At 35.0% G+C, this 17,034-nt stretch overlaps 2 protein-coding genes across 2 annotated transcripts; one reads left to right on the plus strand and one right to left on the minus strand.

Annotated features, from left to right (window-relative positions):
• Window positions 1-56: 56 nt before the first annotated feature.
• LOC112556377 (exocyst complex component 7-like) lies at window positions 57-10,642 on the minus strand. The gene is made up of 21 exons (XM_025225336.1): window positions 10,488-10,642; window positions 9,590-9,755; window positions 9,396-9,480; window positions 8,767-8,875; window positions 8,531-8,648; window positions 8,128-8,299; window positions 7,055-7,130; window positions 6,324-6,382; window positions 6,117-6,172; window positions 5,880-5,989; window positions 5,452-5,556; window positions 5,012-5,131; window positions 4,771-4,830; window positions 3,684-3,722; window positions 3,302-3,364; window positions 2,819-2,885; window positions 2,583-2,651; window positions 1,999-2,215; window positions 1,795-1,879; window positions 1,590-1,631; window positions 57-1,099 (listed from the first exon to the last, which is right to left on the minus strand). Exons 1-21 carry the CDS (start codon window positions 10,536-10,538, stop codon window positions 863-865), a joined length of 2,106 nt encoding a protein of 701 aa, XP_025081121.1. The 5' UTR covers window positions 10,539-10,642; the 3' UTR covers window positions 57-862.
• On the plus strand, window positions 10,634-16,988 carry LOC112556404 (matrix-remodeling-associated protein 7-like). Its single transcript, XM_025225383.1, has 2 exons — window positions 10,634-10,902; window positions 12,888-16,988. The coding sequence occupies exons 1-2, from the start codon at window positions 10,662-10,664 to the stop codon at window positions 13,157-13,159; spliced, it is 513 nt and encodes a 170-aa protein (XP_025081168.1). The 5' UTR covers window positions 10,634-10,661; the 3' UTR covers window positions 13,160-16,988.
• The last annotated feature ends 46 nt before the right edge of the window (window positions 16,989-17,034 follow it).

The following is a 17,034-nucleotide window of genomic DNA, read 5'->3' on the forward strand; positions in this document are numbered from 1 at the left end:
TAAAGCATAACCAAAGACACAACATACATCAGAAATTCACTGGTGGTGCAAAATAATAAGTTATATTTTTTTAATGTATATTTGGTAGACAGAATATTGCACATATAAATTAGCATGTAATATCTCTAGAAAACCTGATGTTTTTGTATTATTTGAAAATATCTACCAGCCTCAAATAACACTGAAGCATTTAATTTGTCCTCACTAGATGTAAGCTTTATTCAGTGACACTGGCGTGATATCTAGAATGCAATCCCGTATCAGATCAGTTTAGAAAACATACATATTATAAAGCTTTGTGTTATGTGAAACAGGAAGCGTGCAGCATTTTCTAGTTTACAAATGGAAATCCTCAGATAAGTTTCCATTAAAAAGGAGAATTTCAACTTTCTAGTGCAACAAATATTTACACCAAACTGGACATATGCCACTGAATCCAACACATTTTTATGAACAAGTTTTCTGCTCACTCCTCAGTTCTTCATCTTCATTCGTGCACTTATTTCATGTCTGCATGGTGTCATTCGACTGTTGATGCTTATGGTTCTTGTTTGGTTGACTGCCGGTTTGTTTGTAGTCTTGTGTGTGCAGCACAACGAGCTTGCATCCACATGCACTTTACACATTCATTTATTTATCATTATCTCGAGGAAGATATCCAATGTACAATTTCTGTCACACAATTAGAGGACACATACGAGTTTCCTTTATGCAGGAAAGCTGATCACAAATATATTTTAACAAATGTAGGCTGTCACTTTACAACAAAAACAAGGCAAACTCTTGCAGACACACTTCACAGATCTGTACCAAGGTCTGACATGGTACCAACAACTGCCTCAACTCTGGGCTCCTGAACAATTTAGGCCGAAGCATCAAAGAAACTTTCCAAGAGCTTGCCCACAGCCTGGACATCAAACTTCACATATTTTGCTCTGTTTTTTGTAAAGCTGAGGACACTGTATTTTGTGTAAAACATCTGATATCTTGGCACCATGTACTCTTTGTTTTCCTTAATAAGCTGTTGACGCAGTTCAGGGTCAGGAATAGCATAGGCTTTCTGTATGCGGTGGATCTCTTCCAATTCTTTGTTAAAGCCCTGAGAACATCCCATCATCATCTTATCGACAAACCTTGCATTCACTCAATGTCTTCTAATAATGTGAAACTAAACATGAAATAACTTTATCAGTGAAATAATGAGAAAGGGAAGCAGTCTAATGGCAAGAGCAATGGATCCAAACTTGAATGAGCAGACACTAGCAGGTTCAATACACATATGACATAGTGTTACTTCCTCTAGTTGACCCAGCTGCGTAGTGGGTACCTGACTTGTTTAGGGCTTGGAAAAGTAAGGTCATGGGATTATCTTTACGTTTACCCACGACAAGCCAGCAAAGTATTATATCAATAATGAAAAGAAGACGCATTGTACAATGCAGCCTGACAAAACCTGAAACATTAAGTACCATCAAGACTAAATATGCATTATTCTGTTACTGTTTCCGTAAAAGAAATAAACCATCTGTCTAGAATTCTAACACAAAATGTACTAGGATCATAACCTAAGCCACAGAGTTTTAACTTACAGTAAACTTGTCCTTTATGTTCTGCCTTTCTTTATCTTTCAGCTGGAACAAAAAAAAAAACCATTGCTTGTCTAATAATGATTCAAGATTGAACCTTTTATAGACATTTTATAGATATTTCTTGAGTTTAAAGAGACAGTTGATAAAAGAGTGGATTGTTCCAACTAATTATATTTTAAAGAAAAGATTGAAAAGTAAAGCTTACTTTAACTGTAGAATCTATGTTCTGTGCTCTCTGTAATGACATGGGTTTGTCCATCTCCAGTATATAGTGCAACACCTTACTCCAGCTGCAAAATCCATCAGTAATTAATTTGCCGTGTGGTACACACCAAGACATTAAATGAATCTGTAAGAAGATGCAGTAAGCAGAGAAGCACAAAGAATACAAGACTAAGCTTCTTCCTACCTCTGTGAGTAAATCCTCTTCTGCTCCCTTATTTGCTCTTCATAGTATAAAGCTACCTCTTTGTTCCACAGCAGCAGCAAGTCTAATAGCCCTGTCTTACGCAAAGATTTGATGATGTAATTGAAGTTATTCAGCATGAAGATTGGGCGCAGGCCTGGCTCACTGTATGTTTCTGATTTGTTACTCAAATTCAAACCCAGTGCTGACAACACTCGAGCTGAAACCAGAATCTTCTTTGCTCAAACTTTGTAGATACTGATATCTTATACTGATCGACAGAATCTAAAGTTGTTGTTTTTTTTATAAATAAAATATTCTTGCAACCAAAACATAATAATGCAATATCACATATTGTGCATTATTGATATAAACTTTTATTAAAACATACATTAGCTGGGGTTTAACTCAAAAAAAAGAGACAAACAAAAAGACAACATTATTAAATAAGATCATTTTATAAGGAAAATGTTGTCTCTCAATTTTAAAATATATACATGAACAGATAGAAACAAAAGAAGCATTAAGTATTTGAAAAAGGACAGAGAATCTAGTACTATCGTCCTTGAAGCACACTTTACTCTTACTCATGTAGTCTGCAACTTTCATTTTGCATGTTTCTGGTGTTATCATCGCCGATGGAGTAGCTTGCTCACCTAAGATAGAAAAATCATCAGGTCACAAATAAAAGTGATGATGATGAGAAATAAAAAAAAAACATGTCATATGCAGATCCACAAATACAGATGTGAAGATGTTTCATGTGCACTTAACATGTATTTAGCATGTAGAACTTTAGTAAAAAAATCTGTCTAAATCATACCATGCATCAGCAACATTGCTCCTGCAGTTTCTGCATACTCTGTTAATTGCTCCAAGAATATTATAGTCTGCAAATACAGTTCAATTTCTTTTTTAACAATTAGTGAACATATATTCTAAAAATGCATTAATTAGATCTATGCAGACCTATTTTTTTTCTAATAGGTCCCAGCCAACAGCTGGTAAAAATCATACTTTCTTATCAGTTTTGAATATATCTAGACTTTTAACTTAGCTGACATAGGTATTATTTCTCTCTAGAATAGTCTAGTGAAGTTCATTGAAGACACTTACATCATTATGAACATTACTTATGAACTCCAGTCACAAAATTATAGAACCAGCGTCACCATTTTCATCGTCTTTCTGATATCCAAACTGGAAGATTCAGAATAAAATCTAAAAGAGTTCTTAAAAGATATAAGATATTAAACTGCCACATATTATCATAATAATAATTACAACAAAAAAGCAATGTACATACATGATTTGTTAACTCATGAACTGTTCCATCTTTAGGCATGTTTGAAGCTTTATCCGGATCATTCTGTAACAAATTCATCGTGTGTGTGTGAGTATGTCTATGATAATAATTTACCAATAATATTAATCATCTGATTCTTTAAAACCATAAAATCAGTGCAAAAATTGTTTTGTTCTCTTGGAGTATTTATATTTTTGTTATTATTGTTCAGTACATATATTTTGACCTCAGGCATACCTACCATTTTTGGGGTATTTAAAGACAGGACAATTATTAAAATTATATATAAGTGTGCATGTATATATATATATACAAAGAGAAAAACCCTGATTCGTTATTGCCTCTTTTCAAAGAAATAATGAAATAAACACTCCAATCTTACTCTTATGCTGTCTGTGAATTCTTCTAGTGCCTTGGCACCCTGAAGTAGAAAGGAAAATGGAACACTTTATAGTGTTAAAGGTATAGTGACAGTTTACAAAGTGCCTAAAAAATGGTAATACTGCTATGCCTAAAGAAAGAGGAGTATCTGTTGTAGAAATTTTATTAAACTTTTAAGTAAATATGCTTGATTATTTGTAAAATAGAAGCTGTTTTACACAAAAACTTTCATCTGCTTTTTGGCATCTCGGAGAATCTTGCATGCAGTTGCAGTGGTAGATGATGAAAGTATCAGATAAAGAATCTCAGACTAATCAAATTAATAGTAATGACTGTAGCTTATCTCTTGAGCTATGTGCCACTTATAAAAAATCTAACAATTGTCAAGAATTAGACGTCAAGGGTTCTCTGTATAGTTTTCACGTTCCCGAAATGTCCAAAACTTTGCTTGCGGTGAATATCGAACATAAACCAAAAAACATGGATGGAAAAACTGGATGACAACTTTCTACATAAATCAAAGCATTACACAAGGTCTTTGTGTTAGGTCTTTTATGATGCATCATATAACATTTGAAATGAATGTAATGGTGAAAGCAGCAATAAAACGAAATGTTTAGCACACATAAAGTGGCCAATGGCAGGTTTCGCAATTACGATCATGAAAAAGAATTCCCGATGTGATGTCAACTGAAGGATATATGGTAAGGAAGTTGTGTGATTTTGATTCTGGTATGGTGGCCTATCCGTGTGTGGAAACATATGGTTTTCGAACGTACTTCTAATCATGTAATAATTTGTCTTCAAAAGGTAAGTAAATGGTCAAAAGTTTATCATGATAGTAATACAAGCATTAAAACCGAATAAAAGACGATTTTGAGTGAGAAACTGTTGCGATACCTTTAAAGGTTGGGGTATTTATATCTTCCTTACTTACTATACTTAACTTCAAATAAAAATGTTCATCCAGAGGATATTTCCTCTACTCAAAGTTCTTTATATTGTCAGAAACATATATTTATCAAGAACCACGTGCCTACCAGACAATGAAATTTTGCTTTACATCTGCTTTAACTCAATGAACTTACCGTGCTATCAAGAGTCGATAACAAAGAAGCAAGTTTTAATCTTGTAGGTGCTTGACAGCCCTGGAAAACAACATAGCAGTAAAATGAAATCTACCAGCCTCTATAATGAATCTCCAAATAACAGCAAGTGCAGCTTATATAGCTTATGTTCAGAAATTCATAGTTACAACTAAGTTTTAAGGATGACTAGAAAACTAGCACAGCAGTTTTCCCACTATCCTTAAGAAAGTCTTCTCCCTACCTCTAATATTAAATCAAATTCTGGCTTGATGGATCTCAGGTGACGAACGATAGGGAAAATAGACAGAACTGCAGAGTATTCATGGCGCTGCATACTCTTTCGGGTTGCTGTTGCAATCATCTGATGAACAGATGATCAAATAAACTGAAAATATTTGCATTATCATTATTTTGGAAATCTCAGCATAACATTAGAAAGTTGCATGTCTTTTTGTTTTTCACTGGAAATTGTGAAATTATTAATTGGAAAATGACACAATAACACAAGCATGTACTAGAGGGTTCACAAGAACAGAATAATTCTCTTTCTTTGATACTTACCAGATGACCCGACTATTAGGTACTTAGGGACTGCAACTAATAATTGGGTCACCTGGTAAAATTAATAAAGAATGAGGGGACTAATTTTTATGAAGTGACAGTCATACAAAAGTAGCATACCTCGCCTTCAGATACTACAGTGTCAAGGGCTTGCTGTATGACAGTATCAAAAACATTTCTCTTGTTCTTCTGAGGCACTATGCCCTTCATCAGGTGCAGCTCACTCTGAAAAGGCACAATTTAAATTCGAAAGTTATGGAGCATACAAATCTAAAGAAGAGTATAAGTGCATTTAGACTAAATCCTAATTTAATAATAATAACAGAAATTTATATAGCGCTTTTCCTTGCTTTACAGAAGGATCAACGAAAGAAATATAAAAAACATAAAGATACAATTAAAGACATGATTTAATGATGCACCATATAAAACTCCATGCACATAAAGGCACATAAGCTTTCATGGCTCATTAAATCTTGCCACTGCTGCATGCCGCTGTCAACTGAAACATGCATCATCACAGTTAAGTGCCCATCCCCTCATCTTACCTGCATGAGTCTGAGTAGTGCACTGAGTTCACTGATGTACAAGTCTGCTTCTAAGTCTGCTGAATCGTCTCGTGTGCTGTCATTTGCTGCTGACCCTTGACGCCTGTGCCCTGAAAGAAAGGCAATTACACTTGCCTAGTTTACATTCCTAGTCACAATCCTAAGGGTGTATGTTAATAAATAGAAGTCTTAAAAATAATACAATAATAATATGAATAAAAACCTGGATGAGCTCACCTGGTTCAAAAGTTGATTTATTCAGGGCACTAGATGCCTTTTTTGTAAAGTTATTGCTGCAAAACAAGTACACAATACTTTAAAATTTTCTGACGGGAAAACATTCATAACAATGCAAAAAATTTTAAGCTGAATCACTATATCCGGCACACAGAAGACAACTTCGCTGAAAATGTAAAATCAAATAAAATTTATAATGTTTCTTACACAAGCCGCATCATACTTTTTCTTGAAGGTGCATCCTTTGACCCCCGAAATTTCCCTCCCTGCATAAAAGAATACAACACAAAATTGAAACCATCAAGAATTCACTGGTTAGGGATCTCCATTTTGTTATACAGTTTAAAAGATAACAGAAAAATAGTAACAATAAATATTTATTTCAAACCTGCTTGTCCTTTACACTGGAAAATCAAAACATCCAAAAAAAAATAAAAAAGCAGGCCAATAACTGAAAATAAATTTTAAATTTCAACAGCACAAAAATGTAAGGATGGAAAGAAAAAGTGTAGCTAAAAATGATGAAAAATCAAAACATGATCTTTTTATTAAGAATGTATCTTTTAACCCAGAATGACATAAAAAAAGATGACCTTAAAATATTTCCATTGCTGTTATTACCTTAAGAGAGTTCATCTGGGGAAATAATTCTACAAAGTGCAAAAATGAGTGATGTTCACTAGTTTTTGCTTAAGGCAATACTGTAAGCTCCCCAAAAAGCATTTACAAACTCAAAGTGGAGTTAAAAGGTAAATAAAGTATTAATTTCTGTTGTCAAACTAGCAATATTTCTATGATATTCTCAAAATGGTAAATATAGAAACAAATGCATAAATTCAATATTGTTCATTTCTACATAATTTTAGTCTGGATAAAACAAGTTTCATACCAATAGCTTTCACATGAAGTACTAATTTTATGAAAACCATATCACTTACAATGGATGGAGAATTCTGACTGATAAAAGAAAGCTGTGATGAAGTGCCACTTGAAGAGCGCAGGTGCTCTTTCAACCTAGAAGTAAAATAAACAAAGCATTACAAGCACAGTCCATTTAATTAACAAAATAAGTAATGAATTTTATGTAACCAGCACAATGTCTCCCTCTTAGTGGTTACACAGGGTTAGGCTGGTCGAGTAATAAACACAACACCAGAGAGCTTGTTTATTGTTTCTTTATATAGTAGATTATATGATGGTAGCACAATTTCATGGACAGTAAAACGTCTCCTATTTGTAAAGCCTCAGTGAGACAGAATCTTAGAAACAAAGCTAAAAGAATTGTTAACTTCTCTCTTTCTTTCTAAATGCAAATTCCTATCTCCTCTCATTCTCTAAAAATTTTCTTCAATTCCCTAATGACTATATCTTTTTCACACATCAAATTTCCCATCTACATCATTCATACACATGAATTTGATGTCATTCATATCCACTTGCTCTTTCGTGCAAGGCCTACACATGTACAAAAGCAAGAGAACAAACTCTAGATCATAGCTAGATCCATGAAAAAGAATAGGATAAAGTTAAGTGGAATCATACAGTTACACAACATAATGGTATCTATCTCCTTCTACACAAGTCTACAGGAATACAAAAATACAGCACCTAATACAAAGCTCTTTGATACAGTACTCTATTTCTGTATTTATGTGCTCAACTTCATTAATGTGCTGCTAAACAGAGCAAGCAAGTGTCCACGCAGGGCCTGGTTACATTATCATTGAGAGCAGCATGTCCTATTACTATGTCCTATTTCATGCCTCCCTACTTAACCGCCACCTTAAACGCAGGGTAACAAAGGATGTTTCTTAGTGTCATTGTGACCTAGTTCCCACAGCTGATTTATAGTTCTTAAATCAAAAATGTCAAGGGCTTAGGGCCAAGACTTTGTTTTTACCTTGGCGTTTACCCATAAAGAATGTTTATACAGTAACTCATGATAGAGTGCAATTGTCATGTCAAAATGCTGTAAATAAAGACTGTATTTCTATAAGAGCTAAATTCTCACCCTTGTAAAGAGCGTGCAAGTATGTTGGCACGAGCCTGTCCATATGACTTGAGATGATCAAGTGATTGACCTTGTTCCACCAGCCACTGTGAAATAGTTATCAGATCTGTAACCACCTTTTCTGGAAGTTGTTCTAATCCAACATCCCTGTCAGTTCCAACTGGTGGCAGATCTGCTCAAACATAAGAGAAAAAATGGAAACAATTTTTTTTAAAAAAATAAATAAATACTGCTGTTAAAAATCATAGTTTTTTGACATTAAAGTATTAGAAAGCAGTTCAAGGAATCAGACTGAGATATTTTCATAAGACTGTAATTTTATTTAAAGAAAAATTTGCTTTCAAAGATTATTTGAGACAATCAGAAAATGAAACACTCTTATCACAAGACATACAAGCTCTACCTTCATCTGCTGACAGCAAGTCAACAATAACAACAGGTGGAACTGGATGTCCATGACGGTTCAGCAAAGAGCGAAATTCATGCTGCAGTGCCTGTATACCATCTATAAAAATGTGACTCTGAAAAGTGAAGGGAGAGGAAAAAGATAAATTCATCTATAATACAAATGCCATGCTTATTACCTCCGTGAAATAAATGCTAACTAATTCATGTAATGCTCAATAGACAGAAACTTACAATAATTTCTAGCTCCTTTTTGCCACCTGTCTGTGCCTGAAAGTACTTCTGCGCCTTTAACACTTTCTCCATGCATGCCAGATATGTATCAAGGTCACAGGCAGCTGGCCTGAAATACACGAAGACATGACTATCTTTACCAAAATAGTGGCACGTTTAATCCTCTGAGCACTGCCAAAAAGTACAAGTATTACAAAGACCAGCTAATAACTAAAGACTGTGAAGACAACAGTGGGTGAAGTTTGTTTTCTATTATTGCTGCGCTCAAGTAAACATTAGACTAAGAAACCTACACATTTTTGGAAAGGAGAAAGTTTGAAGTTTGCAATAAAAGTAATAAAAATTTTCTTCCCCAGGCTTCCCCAGCGAAGCCACGTACGATTGTGGCCTATCGTGCCCAAAGGGTATCATAATTTCATCTTTACTTATTAATAGCCACCAACATTTTTCTTTTTAATTAAAGTTAAATCTAACATTATTAAGCTAACAATTTTAACTCATGAAAAAATAATGTCCATTCACACTTATATGCATAAATGTTTACCTTCTTCCGTGCACTTTTTGTATATATATATAATTCATTTATCTAGTTTTCTCTGCTCCACTTACAGACATTCAAGCATACCCACCCTTCTTTGATTGTTGCCTCAACATCTTTAGCTGCATGATAATGGCTTAGCACAGTGTCAAGACTATGCATAGTTTTTTCAATATCTGTTGTATAAGTTAAGGATTATGGGTAAAGACATACAATCTTCTAATGGCCTATTTATTAAAATAAGTTAATTTTAATGCAAGCAATCACTTGGTAAGTAGAGGATACTTTCTTGGCGTCTTCGAAGATTTTCAGTCTCATTATAGACAGGAACAATCGTGCTTTCAAGTCGCTGAAGCCTGCTCTCAAAACTTGTTAGTATGCCCAACATATTCTGAGAATTTGCACTGCATCGACTTAAACAGTCTTTTAGCATTGCAAGATTATTTGCTTCCTGAAACAAAAATTTCCATGTCAAAGTTAACAATTGGCTTTGTTTGAATAAAGGTTTTTGCATTTGCAAATGTTCCTTAACAAAATTTTGGATTGATCTGATCATTTTTATTAATCTTTTTGTCAGATGAACAATCATACATAGACAAATATATCTACAGTTCTAACGCCATATCTAATACCCTTGGGATAAAGACTAACACCGTCAGCAATGTTTGGTTTAGTTCACACAATTTTCTCTAGAATTAAATGTTACTAATTATTGTAAGATATTACAGTGATTGGAACTGCCAAATTAATTTCAGGAAACATTGAAAGTTTCTGTGCATCAATGATCGACTTACATGCGGATGATCACTCTACCTCGTCTTTTTCTGAGACAATATCGGGTTTGAGTAGGATCTGAGTTGAAGATTTCTTGAGACTTTTGCATGTGTTATATCTAAATCTTTGAAATGCTCCTGAAACTTCTTGGATTGTTGTATTTTTGTATACCTCGTGCATTTAACAGTTTTTTGATCAAAGGACCTGATGCGACACATTCTTACGACAAATTTGCACAGTAATGAGTGTGGGTGGGTGTGTTTGATGATTCTGTAATAAGGCGATATTTTATAAGATAGATTCAAATGACATGGGTAGTCGATATATAGTGACTTTTAGCTATTGCTGGTGGGTGAGTCTCAAACATTAATGTTTATGAATGCAAAAGAAGCAAACATGGTAGACAAACCTTATCAAGCTTTCGGTCGATGTCATACTTTAACTCTGCTAGTTCGTCCATCGCGTTATTGTAAACAGCATAAGGGAGAAAGGGGTGTAAGTCCTATTCTCTTCCTGTCGCAGCCACTGTCGTCTGCGAGGTCTCGTACTTATTCGCGAGAATGTGTTAATTTGTTGAGACAAGATGGCGTCGCTTGGTTCAGAAGTTCTAGGCTTTTTGATGCAAAATTCGCTATACGTGATATTTGCAAGCTTAGTAACAGTAACAGTCATTTTACTTTCAACATCTTACTTGAAATATAAAATTCTGACTTCTCGAACTTCAGAAAAAGAGCCGCAGAAGATTTCTGATAAAATATCAGCGGTAAAGGATAAGCCAGATGTGTCGTCTGCTTCAGAGAGCAAGACAAATGGAGAAATAGCAGGTAGATAAATGTGATGATCGCAGTCGCCTTGAGCCCGTATGATTACCCATAATTCAATTATTGTTTCGATGTTTTCTCTTTTATTAAAACTAGAGAGCCTTTTTAAGTTGGAGGCAGTCGATCATAAACGACAGACAGAAACAACTGCAATCGCATATATAATTTACGAAGTCTGAAAAGTTATTCATACCTTCTCCAAAAAGCCTTTGAAGAATTCCTTTTATTTATTAATTATTAATCATTATTATTCCACCAGCTGTCGACTAGGTAAGTAATTCATAAATGGTATGGCCAGTCTATTATTTTGTGCTAGCCAGCCGATTTATTCTCTGTCGGCTTCTTATAAGGCATTTCGCCTCAAATGCCCGTTTTGTTTTGTTTTGTTTTGGATTAGACCCTTAATGACCTAAAAGGAACTACCACCTAGTCTCAAAAATTCCTTTTTTTATTTAAGATTCTGAAGAAAATGTCTTTCACCAGCTGCTACAACACTTTGTATCCACAGTCTCTTTAAGCCATTCCAGTCAGCTTACCCTCAGCACCACTTAACTGAGACTGCTTTGGTATGGGTGTCAAACGATACTTTATCTGTTTGCAGTCATGGCTACATAGCTCTTGATTCTGTCAAATACTAGATGTTAATGAGCAAATTAAAGCTCAATGAAGAAAAGACTTGTCATCCTGAGTCAGTTATCCTTCAAACATGCTGAAACATCTGCCTATGTCCACATCGCTCACTTTCTCTGGAATTATAATTACTTTTTCTCAGTCTGTCAGAAATCTTGGAGTGGAGTAATTTTTGAAAAATCAATATCCTTCAAGAATTATGTTTGCTCAGTCTGCAAGTACATTGTTCTGCACAGGATCAGCTACATCAGACATCTCCTATCTGTTGCTTCCCCAAGCAGCTTATGTCAGCATTTGTACTGTCCAGGCTAGTCTACTGTTTGCGGATCTCCCCGACTGTCTGCTTGATAAGCTCCAGATAGCCCAGAACCATGCTGCTTGCATTGTATTCCACAAACATAAGGCTGATCATGTGACACTACTGTGTGATCTGCACTGGCTCCCAATTCGGGCTTGCATCAAATTGAAGATCATCATACTTTGCTGTTGTGTTGTTCATGGTCTTGCTCCAGTCCCTCTTGAGCTTGTGTTGCCCTACTAGCCTGGCTGGTCAATTTGCTCTGCCTGCACTAGTTTTCTCACTGTCCCACATATCAGACTGGAGAATTTCAGCCATTGCTCATTTTCTTTCTCTGAACATGATATTTGGAACACCTTCCATTTCTTTGTGCAGTAAGGATAATACAGGTAGTCCTCGACATACGACGTTGATCCGTTCTTACGCGGCGTCGTATACCGAATTTCGACGTTAGTCGGATCATATGTTCATACAGTACTGTACCATAATAACAGTACAGTACTGCAAACACTTAGCCTATCCAAACACCTATCTTAACACAGTACCCTACATAATTATGAATAAGCATAAGTACAGTAAAATATTGTGCAGTACAGTACTGTACTGGACTCTATGACTTCCGCCACATGTGGAATGAGGCGCACGTACAGTTCAACTTACAACGCTAAACCTCGTAAGTCGGAATGAGCGTCGTATAAAGTGTCGTAACCACGAAATGACGTAACTCGAGGACTACCTGTATATGCTTTCCAGTTTGGACTTAAAACCTCTTAAAACCTATTTTTCATGTAAGATAAGTCCTTAAAGAACCCAGATTTTTCTCTGATCTCTCTCTCTCTGACATAATATAGTATCCATGTTACAAGAATTTGATAGAAATTTTAATATTTATTTTAAATTCAAGATTATGTTTTTTTATTTTGTAATGTATACAGTATACTTCACCTGGAAGTCTCATTATATTTAGGTCCAACATGCACAACAGCTTCAATAACAGTTTATTTTAATTATAATTAATGAACAGGCATAATAAACTTGATTGATGTATATTTTTCTACAGGCGATGAAGTTGACGAAACTGACGATGAGCCAGTAATTGACCCAGTTACATATTGTGAACACATTCAGGGAGAAATCAAGAAAGTCAAACAGAAAGTTGCTACTCGTAAAATATGTGAGGGCCTGACAAAAGAACAGTTAGCAGAAGAGAGGGAGCGTCAGCGAGAACAGCTGTCACAAATTTTCAAACTGATGCAGGAACAGAAAGAACGTTTTGGCATTAACTCTATGGAGGAAATGCAAGACCAGATGCGCCTCTATGCAAATTTCTAAATCCTGGAGTACATATTAATAGATTTTTTTCAAAACAATAGTTACATTCTTTGGATGTAGGTATGTATCCATGAACATGTAGAGATGTGCAAGTACACTCACAGGCACATATCTATACCATTGACATTCTCTAATTATAATACTTGGCCAGAAAGAAATGGTTTCCTTCTCATGGAATACGTAAAAATTGTGTTTTTTAACATGATATAATAGTTTAAATTTTTTTATAATAATCACCTTTCATATTCTGATCACTGTAACTAAATTTTAGAAATGACTACAGCTTTTATTTTACTCTAATTTCCAAAAAGTTGTGTTTGAGTCAGAATATGGCGAGCTGTTCAGGGTGGCCAAAAATTGTTGACTAGTGCTACTAGCATTTACACTACATATTACTTTCTCTGTAGTAAATCTCTCTTTTCCAGACCACTAAGAAGTATAATTAATGCATCATTGTCTCGTGAATCTCACATCACAGTGCAGCTTGCGTGCATCTACCTTAAGTTTATTGGGATCACTCATATTTGACCCTTCCTGAGTAAAATTGGCCCATCCTTCACTGTATCATCTCAACACTGTAAACAGGCCTTTTTATTGAATCTAGTGTTTTCTGGTTTTGATTGCAGAATCGATTCACCCCTAGTCTTTAATTGTGGGAGATTACCATATGATTGAGAGCCACCATCACAACTACAAAATCATGCACAACTGCGTGCTGGCAACATTAGGACATAGTATAAGAAATATTATCTCTCATAAATGATCCCCGAAACTCTGTTGGTAATAGCTACTTGTGTCATTGGTGATCTATTTGTCTTTTGGGCATGGAAAGATTCAGCTTTCAGTGTTGGAACAATATGATCTCACATGGGGCAAAATGGCCATAGCTGGACCAAGTTAGCACAAATGGGGGTTGGGTGGGTGAAATGACTACCTCCCTTTTTTATATGGTCATTTGTTTGCTGACCTTTGTGTTCTTTGCTGTATGGTTGGCTGTCAGTTTGTTTATCCTGTAGTCTTTTGCTCACAGCACATTTAGATCTCTTTCACATGAGGAAATATGCTAAGCAATTTCAGTTATTATTGTTCTTCTTAAGTTTATGCTTTGGTTCCATTATGGTCCATTTTTGGTGGCCACTAAAGAAGATGATTTCTCACATTTCATTCTGTTTAATCCATTTTACCTGTAAGGAAAGCAATATTTTTCAGACTTGTTTTCAGACTTTACACGCACCCTGTCAAACATTGATAAAACATCTTAGTCTAACAATTAGACATTACTGCTGGAGGAATAATATAGGGTAAAGCACATTGATTTTAACTGATAATTGTGAAGGATTTTCCCCCCTAATTTTTCTTGATGCTGCTTGACATTTTTGAACTAAGATTTGGATTGTATTCAGTGGAAAAAAGAGTCTCAGTAACATGTACATGTCAAATCCTAAAGGTTATTTACAGAAGATGATAAATAATTTTACATTTGAACCTCTGAATGTTTTGGAACAAAGTATTATTACTTTTGATATTCTTATTTATTGTATTAATCAATACATTGTGTTGGTAATTATATAAAAAGGTGTGGTATTTTTTCGGATATAACAACTTGTATCTTCAGAAGTCTGGACAAGGTTGGAGAAATTGGTGTTTTATGATGAACCAGCAATTAAGGCTCTATCATGACAAAGCATATGACCCTCCAAATAGATGCTACATGCAGAGAAAGAACTCAGGTCTGGAGTTAAAGTGGAGATTTCACATTTAGAGTGTGCATGACATTGTAAAGTTAGCTCCTCCTTCTGCCCCACTTAGAAGGAATGATTTTTTTTCCCTTTATTGTTGCAAACATTTGATGGGAAAAAACTGCCCAGATGTAAAGACCTCAAGTCCATGTGAGGTGAGGTGGAAAATTAGCTTCAGTTTGGTCTTATCATCTCCTGCTTCAGGCAAAACTTTTTGTCCCTGTATGTTGTCCTGGTGGTGATGTGTGCAATTCTCAGCTGTCTTAACATTAACTTGCAGTTTGCAGAGATAAAGGTTTGGAGAATTGTTGATAGTGAATTCAAACTGAGCTTGTGGTAAAGATATTTGTCCTTATGATATTGTATGTATATATATACACATGTTAATATATTCATTTATATAGTAATTGAACAATTTCTGGACACCATGCAGAAAATAGATTGATTCGACATCTGTCTTAAGCTCCAATTCAGTTGTTATTATGGAATGTCCATTGTGATCATTTGTGTTTTCATTTCCTTGTTGTCAGTCTACTCATACCCTTGTCCATATTTATTCTCATGTACTTGTCATAGCTGCTGTATAATTATGCAGTTTTGGGTGACACAAAAATTATCACACTGTGATGAATTTGATGTACCTTATATTTATATAAGCTCTGGCTCATTTAAAGGTTGGCCTCAAGGGCATGTATATAAGTATTGAAGTGTGATCATGTGATTGGTGAAAAAAGACTATCAAGGAAGAAATCACACTTCAAAATAAAAACCAAACTCCTAATCATGTAAAGAAAATTTTTAAGGGGTTTTGAAAACGTAAAAAGCAAACCAAAACAGTTTAGGTCGGAGGTCTCATCATTCAAGACATTTTGTAATAACTTGCAACATGAAATGTGTGTGATATTTCATTACTTGCTATCAAAGGTCAGTAAAATACTTTATGTATATAGTTGAACATCAGGGGAAAATGACTTTAACAATTGTTCTTTCTGCAGCTTCTCACATACTTTTTCAATTTTTGCATCAGTTTGCCTTTCACATTAGCTTAACCAACTGTAGTTACCTTCCCAAGTTGAAACTTATAGGTAAAATTGCCCATGTTCATAAATATAAGCCCTGATCATTAGTGTGCTGGACTGTGTAGCAGGTTTCCAGTTTAAGGCTCTGGTCTATGGCTGAACAATTTTAAACATCTAGCATCAGCTTAACAGAAAGGGGAAGATGATTTGTAATGAAAGGTAATGTAGCAGAATGAGAAGGTTGGGCTTCACCTTCAATATGCTGTGGCCTAAAGATGGGACCACATACATTATGTTCACTGCTACTGCAACCATAAGGCTATGGGAATTCTTTACCTTTACCAAAGTGATTACACTTAGAGGCAGCTCCATATTTCATCAACAACTCAATTAAAACATATGCTTCTAGAAAAGTGACTGGAAGTGTGTGACGATTCATCTAAAATATTGGACAGTTTAGCCAATGGATTTTTTTTTTTTTTGTAATTATATCTGATCCCTGAACCCAGACCAGGTTTTAGGACACTCTTTGTTAAATGTGCCTTGAAATTATTCCTGTTGGCAGTCTTATTCCATAAATGAATAATGCAGAGGTTCTGATTTCTTTGTAGAACAGTGTATGGTAGGATTGTCATTAGTATCATTGTAGATGTACACTTGATTCAGACATTCAAGTTTTCCCATTTATGAGATTTACCTCAAAACTTCTAGACGATGGGATACAGATGTTAGAAACTGTTTTAAGTATAAAAGTAACAGTTACACTGAACTATGTGACACAAGGTATGCCTGTATAATTGTTTCTCCAAATATGCTGTTTCCAAGGAGCAAAAAAAGGTTTTACCCAAAAGTCTGGGACAGCATTTACAAGTAACTCCTTTCTTTCGCCGTAAAGGAAAAATATTTCAAAAATCAGTTAATAGTAATTTGCAAGGATAGTACCATTTTGCAGCCTGTGTCAAGATATGAAATGTTGAATACGTTTGTTGTCTGGACAAATGTTTAAAAAGGAGTGTGTGCATGTATGTTACCATTTGACAGCACGTCAACATTAAAATACTGAGCATATTTGTTTGACTATTTTGTGAAGTGTGTGAATATATGAAACGAGAAAGGG

The sequence above is a fragment of the Pomacea canaliculata genome, linkage group LG1 (assembly GCF_003073045.1).
Source record: "Pomacea canaliculata isolate SZHN2017 linkage group LG1, ASM307304v1, whole genome shotgun sequence".
NCBI classification, from domain to species: domain Eukaryota; kingdom Metazoa; phylum Mollusca; class Gastropoda; order Architaenioglossa; family Ampullariidae; genus Pomacea; species Pomacea canaliculata.

Bases quoted from the DNA above. Each gene is read 5' to 3' on its own strand.
- LOC112556404 (XM_025225383.1), top strand. From the start codon at position 10,662: ATGGCGTCGCTTGGTTCAGAAGTTCTAGGCTTTTTGATGCAAAATTCG. The intron at 10,903-12,887 runs GTAGATAAATGT...ATTTTTCTACAG, and splicing joins GACAAATGGAGAAATAGCAG to GCGATGAAGTTGACGAAACT.
- LOC112556377 (XM_025225336.1), bottom strand. From the start codon at position 10,538: ATGGACGAACTAGCAGAGTTAAAGTATGACATCGACCGAAAGCTTGAT. The intron at 9,756-10,487 runs GTTTGTCTACCA...TTTTTGTTTCAG, and splicing joins TCGACCGAAAGCTTGATAAG to GAAGCAAATAATCTTGCAAT. The intron at 7,131-8,127 runs GTGAGAATTTAG...TTTTACTTCTAG, and splicing joins CTTGCACGCTCTTTACAAGG to GTTGAAAGAGCACCTGCGCT.